General features: G+C 61.4%; 1 protein-coding gene across 1 annotated transcript in view; it reads right to left on the reverse strand.

Moving 5' to 3' along the window:
• Positions 1-7381, reverse strand: part of CCDC37 (coiled-coil domain containing 37) — a gene marked incomplete at its 5' end in the record, with an annotated part of 14374 nt that overhangs the window by 1129 nt on the left and 5864 nt on the right. Inside the window, 6 exons of the mRNA XM_010836083.1 lie at positions 62-155; positions 927-1132; positions 2094-2229; positions 5017-5168; positions 5241-5292; positions 7130-7369. Of these exons, the coding sequence (XP_010834385.1) occupies positions 62-155; positions 927-1132; positions 2094-2229; positions 5017-5168; positions 5241-5292; positions 7130-7369 (880 nt within the window). The remainder of the gene's footprint in view (positions 1-61; positions 156-926; positions 1133-2093; positions 2230-5016; positions 5169-5240; positions 5293-7129; positions 7370-7381) is intronic.

Below are 7381 nucleotides of genomic sequence, written 5' to 3' on the forward strand. Positions count from 1 at the left end.
GCCGCCACGCCCCTTGGGGCCGCCACGCCCCCGGGCCACGCCTCCTCGGGGCCTCTCTTACCTTCTTCTTGATCTCGGCCTGGGCCCGCGCCTGTGCGCGCAGCAGTCGCTCCTCCTGCAGCTGTTTCTGCAGCTTCGCCTTCTCTTCCCGGAGTCTGGGTGCAGGAACGGCGAGGTTAAGGACCAGAGGCCCGGAGAAGGCTACCAGCTCCTCCCCACGCAGCCTCAGGCCTCGGCGCCCCACCTCCCTGCTGGCTCTGGCCCTGGTTGGTTGGGAGGGCCTGGCTCAGGGCTCATCTCCTGCTGGAAGGCCCAGGTTCCTGGCTTCCCCTCCCTGGTCACTGATGCATCGCCACCCTTGAAAGCCCAGGCCCCAGCAAGGTCAGTAGTCCCGAGTCCTCCTGTCTGTACTTGAGGCCACCAAACCTTTGTCCAGTGCCTGCCTAAGCAGGGTCTGGGGACCCAGGGGGAGAGCCCTTGTGTGTGGGAAAGACATGGCTGATCACAGATGGCCGTGCCTCAGGACTCTGCTGGGACGGAATGACCCAGGTGACCAGGAACTGGCCTGCACCCCACTGGGCCCATGGGGCACACCCTTTGCTGATTCCCCTTCAGTGGCTCCCAGGCCAGCCCTTTCCCTCCCTGGGCTCAGGCAGTACAGCTTTTTGCCCAGAAAATGCCTCTCGCTCTCCCTTCTCCTTGGCGGCTGGGCGTGGGAGGTGGGGGGGTCACCCATCACTTCGCTCCCGGGGTCCCTAAGGCCACCACATGCCTCTCCCAATGGAGGGACCTTCCCCACTGGGCTGAGCCTGTGGCCCCGTCTGAACCCCAGACACCCCCCTTCTAGCGGGGAGCCCCAGGGCGTGCCCCTGTCCTCAGGGCCAGCCCAGAGCTGGCGGGGGTGTGCAGGGCTCCCCGCCACGCACCGGAGGCGCCTCTCCTTCTCCTTGGCTTTCTCGGCCTGCTCGATGCGGGCTGGGGGCACGCGCTCCAGGTTCTCAAGCAGCTCGTCCAGCTGGTGCTCGATGGTGGCCAGCATCTGCACGGTGCCCAGGCTGGATTCTTGCTGGCCACCCACGCAGTGCCGGTAGACGTCCAGCACCTTGCAGTTCAGACTCTCCAACAGCTTGTCCTGTGAGGCGGGCAGGCCTCCCTCCAGCGGGGCCGCGCGGGCCTGGGCTGCCCCCACACCTCAGCCAGCTGACCTCCTGGGGCTCTGCCGAGCTGGCAGGGGGTGCTCGGGAAGTCAGGGGGCACAGAGCTGGACAGTTGGGCTTCTCTTGGGCAGAGGGCCGCGCCCTGGGGCTCTATGGTCAGCCAGATCCCGGGTCCCAGTGCCTATTGGGGCTCCTGCCTGGACCCGGGGTGCCCTCTGAGGCCCTGTGACCCTACTCTGCCCCTGCGCTGCCCTCAGCTCCCCCCCGGGATCACGTTCTGTGGCCTGCTTTCTATAGTGCTGGGCTAGATCAGCCCCCACCCACCCCCGCCCCAGCCTGTTCTGATGTTCAGAAGACACAACACCCCTGTCCCCGGGGGTGGCCAAGAGGGCGGGGGAGGGGCAGAGGGCACAGGGCACAGCTAGCGCCCGATAGTCTGGGGGTAGATGCCCAGCCCACTCTCGGGCCTCCGGGTACTTGGCCCAGTGCCCAGCAGGCAGGAGGCTCTCAACAGCAACGACCTAGGAAGCTGGGTGCAGGCCCCGGACCCCTGGGCTCTGTGCTCTCTTACCCTCCCGGCCTGGCTGGGGACATGCCTGCCTGCCTCCCTGAAGGGTCACCTCCAGACACACTGAGTGCTTAAGAAGCAGATGAGTTCACGGAAGGAAGGAGGGATGGAGGAGGCGTGTTGGGGCGCTACGCATTCACGGGGCGTAAGCTCATGGCTCTGATTTGGGCCCAGGCCTTTGCCCAGCAGTGCCCGTGGGTCCAGCCCAGAGTCTGGCGAGTGGCAAGGACCACAGCAGCCCCGGAGAAGCACGCGCCTCCAGGCTGGCTCTCCTGCGGTCTGGGCCCCTCTGGCAGGGATGACTCCACCCTCTACTGGGGCTATGGCCACGTTCCCACCGCTGCCATCTGCCCGTCCAGGGGCCCTACCTCCTGATCACCCTTGAACTCGCCAAAATGGAAGACGCGGGCTTTGAGCTCTAGCTCTGCGGCCGTCTCCTCCTCCTTGGCGATGGACATCATCAGCGTGGTGATCCACTGCTTCAGCTGGTTCACCTCCCGGTCCCTGAAGGGCACCAGCACCTCTGAGCCTCCTGGCCCTGCCGCATGCTGAGGGCCGAGAGCCCCAGCCTCAGAGGCCCTGGTGAGACGCAGGGGAAATCTAACATCTTTAATAATCCATGCTAAAAAAGGGGGGGGGGGACCAAAATCTGCCTTATTGAGGTATATAATTCTCCATAAAATTCTTTCGAAATGTCCAATTTTTTTCCTGACCATCATAATCTAGTTTCAGGACAGTGTCATCAACTGGAGAGAAGCCCGCCCCCTCCACTCCATCTCTCCTGGACATAAATACGGAGCCCCGGTACCTGTCCCTTCGTGTCTGGCTCTCTCACCCGGCACCGTTTTCAGGTCCATCTGTCCTGTAACGTGCCTGGTCAGAGCCTCGTGTCTGCTTACGACCACTGTGGTCCACCGTGTGGGAGACCAAGCTTTGTGGACATTAGGCAGCTTCTACCTTTAACCTCTTGGGAGCAATGCTGCCGTGGACGTTCACTGGACAGGGTTTTGCGAGCCCGAGTTTATAATCCTCTTACGGGCTTCCCTGGTGGCTCAGCTGGTAAAGAATCCGCCTGCAATGCAGGAGACCTGGGTTCGATCCCTGGGTTGGGAAGATCCCCTGGAGAAGGGAGAGGCTACCCACTCCAGTATTCTGGCCTAGAGAATTCCATGGACTGTATAGTCTACGGGGTTGCAAAGAGTCAGACACGGCTGAGCGACTTTCATTTTCACTAGGGATAAGATTGCAACAATCACCTTTTATATGAAACATATTAAATTTTTCTTAAGTCTTTCATGTTCATGGCAGACATGCATTATCTGCTGGGGTTTCTGGAGCAGGAACCCTGGCTCTTATACTTGACATGGGTCTGGCCAGTATGGGCAGCAGCATGCCAGTCCTGACCAGAGTGAGCAGGACACTGGTCACTCAGCCAGCTGTGCCTGTGGGGCCTAGAGGTGCCCCGTGCCCTATGGTGGTTCTGAAGCTCCACCCAGGTGGACAGAGCTACCGACACTTTCCTGTGTTTAGGCAAAGTGCCACGGGAGCGGCCCCTTTGCCCTCTGTCTCGAGCACGGGCGCCGGGGTGCAGGCCTCCGCCCCCTGGCAGCCCTCCAGCTGCAGCCCCATGGCTGTGGGGCTGAGGCCAGGAGGCTGAGTGTGAGGCGGGTGGAGCTGGCCCACCCAGCCCCCCCAGGCTTTCAGAGGCGGGTGGCCAGGGGGACCACCTGCAGCTCACACACACCCCCCCCTCCAGGCCTGGGCCCTTATGGGGGGCAAGCAGGTCACCTAGGATAAGAACAGAGGCCGGACCTCCCCTCAACCCTGAGTGTCCACTGCAGAGTCAGCAGGACATCGCCTGGTGGTACCTGACTGCCAAGAGTCCAGCCTGTGGACACGAGAGTGGCCCTGCAGCCAGCGCTCCTTCTACACGGACCGGATTGTTGCGGGGGGCGGGTGATTTTGTTCTTCTATTTCTTTCCCAGGTGTTTGGGATAAAAAGATGCCTTTTCCCCACCGTGTATGTGCTCAGTCACATCCGACTCTTTTTGACCCCATGGACTGGAGCCTGCAAGACTCTCCAGGCAAGAATACTGGAGTGGGTACCCGTTCCCTTCTCCAGGGGGTCTTCCCAACTCAGAGATCGAATCCGAGTCTGTTGTATCTCCTGCACTGGCAGGAAACACAGTTTTTCCTGAGAGCTCATGTTTCAGCATTATTCTGGAGACTCTTGGTAGGAAATTATCCAAGGCAGGATGTCGGTCAACAGGACGTGAGCACACAGTCAAAGCTGTAGGCTGGCTCCACCTCAGGACCTCTGCATGTGCTCCCTCTTCCCCCAAGAGTCCCTGTGGTGTCCCATCACTCAGGAAGTCCGTGGCTGAAAGGACACCTTCCCTGGGAGCCACCCCTACCCTCTCCCATCTGCCGCCAACCTCCACTCCAGCCTCCTCATAGGACTCTCTACTCCTAGCACGTGTTACTACCCACAAGGCAAATCTGCAAGCCTCTAAGTTGGCTCCCCTGGGCTGCCAGCTCATGGGGCACGGTTCACCTTATTCATGAAGGGCCCAGACCCTGGCCTGATCCAGAATGGGTGCTTACTCAAGGTTCGGGAGTAAAGAGGTGATCCCCTGCTCCCAGCTGGCCTCACCTGGAGCCAGACCCTGCCCAAACGGGGCCTGCAGGGCTTGGTGTCAACAACAAAACTGACGCCTCTCTGTTCCAGAAAACTTACTCTGAGCCAATGCTGGGCAGAAAACACTACATGACGAAGGCTGGAGAGTCAAGTAGCTTGGCCCGTATTACTACTATTAAATAACAAAGAACAGCACTAATCTTTATAATCGTTAGTAAAATAAATGTGCATGTGCTCAGTCACTTCAGTCCTGTCGGACTCTACGACCCCATGGACTGCAGTCCACCAGGCTCCTCTGTCCATGGGATTCTCCAGGTAAGAATACTGGAGTGGGTTGCCATTTCCTCCTCCAGGGATCTTCCCGGCCCAGGGATGGAACCCACAGCTCCCGCATTGCAGGCAGATTCTTTACTGCTGAGTAAAATAAACATTACAAAACCACCTTGGGGGGTGTTCGTGGAGATGCCCCCTTCCGACTGAAGGCTGCTCCACGGTGGGGAGAGGTCAGCCCCTCAGGGCTCCACCCGCCTGGCCCACTCTGAACCTCAGGTCTGGGCCCAAGAGGACACGGCCTCTCCCCAGAGCCGGCAGGGCCAGCACCACGGACAGGGCAGGGTGGGCCGCCCAGCCATGGAGCCCTCCCTGAGACCTACATGCGGGTTTGAGTGTTCTTCAGGGTGAAGCTCAGCTCCTCCAGGGCCTCCTCCATCTCCTGGGTGTTCTGGACCAGAGACAGGTTCTGCTCTTCCAGCTTTGTGAAGACGTCGAGGAGCTGCTGCGGATCTGTGAAGTATAGCTCCGGCTCCTGTGAGCAGAGCCAGGTGAGGCCCCCGCTCAGCAGGCCCGGCCCCGGAGCCCCGCGGGAGCCGGCACTCACCTCCTCATCGTCACTGTCGAGGTCATCCTGCACAGGGAGGGTGGAGCTGGACCTGCGGGGACACGGGGTCGGGGCCTGGGGCACCTCCCCAAGCAGCCTTCATCCCATCCTCTGTCCCCCAGGTGGCCGAGGCCATGGCTCCAGCCTCCTCTCAGCCCCCAGCGGTCACACCGCACCGTCAGTCCCTCTCACTCTAGTTAGAATAAAGAGCGGCTCCCACCTCAAGACTCCCGCCCCAGCAGCTCCTTCCTGCAATCCAAGAGCCAACCCGACCTCAGACCCACGGCTCCCACTGCCAGGCCCCTCCCTGGTCCCTGCTCTTTCCCTCACACCTGGGCCTTCGCTGCCCCGCTCCCTCCTTAGGACGTGTCATCGCTGGCCCCTCTCACAGCTGTATGCACATCGATTTTATTGTGTAGTCAGAGTCATGTCCGACTCTGCGACCCCATGGACTACAGCCCACCAGGCTCCTCTGTCCATGGGATTTCTCAGGCAAGAATACTGGAATGGGTTGCTATTTCCTCCTCCAGGGGATCTTCCCAAACCAGGAACTGAACCTGCATCTCCTGCACCGGCAGGCAGATTTAACGCCTGAGCCACCAGGGAAGCCCCATGCACACGATGCCACTGAATCGCCACATGAGAAACCTGCCATCAGAAAGCCGGCCGCCTGCCCGGGTCACCCTTGGCCTGGAAGGTGCCCTTCCGAGACTTCCTTCCGGGACACAGCCTGGGGCCGGGCTGGGCTTCAGCTCTGACTCGGCCTCCTGGCCAAATGCCTTGTGCGGCCCACGACCTGCCCAAATGTGCACAGTGGCCATGGTCACGGGGCTGGCAGGCCGAGGTCCCAGACCTCTGCTCCCAGGGACCTTCCCTGCCGCCGGGAGCTCCAAGGCTGAGGACATCTCACCAGAGGAGGCACGCACATCGGCCCCCAGAGCTGGAGACCACAGCCCTGCCCGGAGGGGTTACGGGGACCAGAGCTAACCTCTGCACGTGCCTGGCCTTGGGCTTGGTGATTCGCCAAGCGCGCCACAAAATCAGAGAGAAAGGTACAAGACCCAAGTCTGATCGTGTCGGCACCCTGCTGAAACCTCCTGGCCTCTGCAGCCCCGGACCCCAGGGCGGGGACTCGAGGCAAAGCGAGGGTGCAGCCCTGCCTGGCTGTCAGGCTCCCGCGCCCCTCCGCACCTCGTGGGGAGCCCGCCCAGAGAGGCTGGGGTGCACAGTGACCGCTGGAGGAGCAGGGGCCCCGGAGGCGGCATGGGGCAGGCGTGTCCTGTGGTCAGTCATCACGGCATGTGGCGGGGGTGGGGGGCAGGGGTGTCAGGGAATCACAGGAAGACATTCAGGACAGGTCCCAGGGTGGCTCAGTGGTCCCCGAGGGGGTGTTGCAGGGGCTACGGGGTGAGTCGTCACCGGGGCTGGATCTGGCCGGTTGGTTTGTCCCTTACCGTGTTTTGCATAAGACTTGAAAATAACTGTCACGACTAACGTTTGGGATATTGTATATGAAAATCCAGACTTCCTGCTTCCCTTTCAAGGTTTAGGGGCTCTGTCAGCCCCCGGCCAGCACTCTGGACTCTGAGGGTCCAGGCAGGTGGGTCCTCTCCCAAGCATCCCCCCAGCTGCCTCCTCCATGCACCTTTGACTGTCCCAGCAGCACCCACGTGGGCCACCGCAAACTCAAGTTCACCAAATCACACGAACATAAGTGTCTGCTCAGGAAACACCTCGATTTTCAGGCTTACGTTTAACTCTAGACCCTCCAGGCTGGACATGGCCCTTCCTCAGCCTCTCCCCTGTTCCAGGCACCCCAAGCTGGTGCCACTGGGGGCCACTCCCCAGCAGGCCAGTCTCCTCACCACTCCCTCCCCACGCCCACTCACCTTTTGGACTCCACCCCGCTGGGCATGCTGGGCAGGGTGCCCTGCTGCTGGCTGGCAGTGCTGGGCAGTGCCTGGTGCAGCCGCATCATTTGCAGGAGCTTGGCAGGCCTCCTGGAGCTCTGCCCCTCTGGGGGAAGCAGAGGGGGCTGTCCACCTGCCCACCCCCTGCCCAGAGAGAGGCTCCTCCAGCTGGGGGCCGCCACATACCTCTGGAGCTCAGCTTGCCCTTGGTCTCTGGTCCTGTGGGAAGCC

The sequence above is a fragment of the Bison bison genome, unplaced genomic scaffold (genome assembly GCF_000754665.1).
Source record: "Bison bison bison isolate TAMUID 2011002044 unplaced genomic scaffold, Bison_UMD1.0 scf7180017845612, whole genome shotgun sequence".
NCBI classification, from domain to species: Eukaryota; Metazoa; Chordata; class Mammalia; order Artiodactyla; family Bovidae; genus Bison; species Bison bison.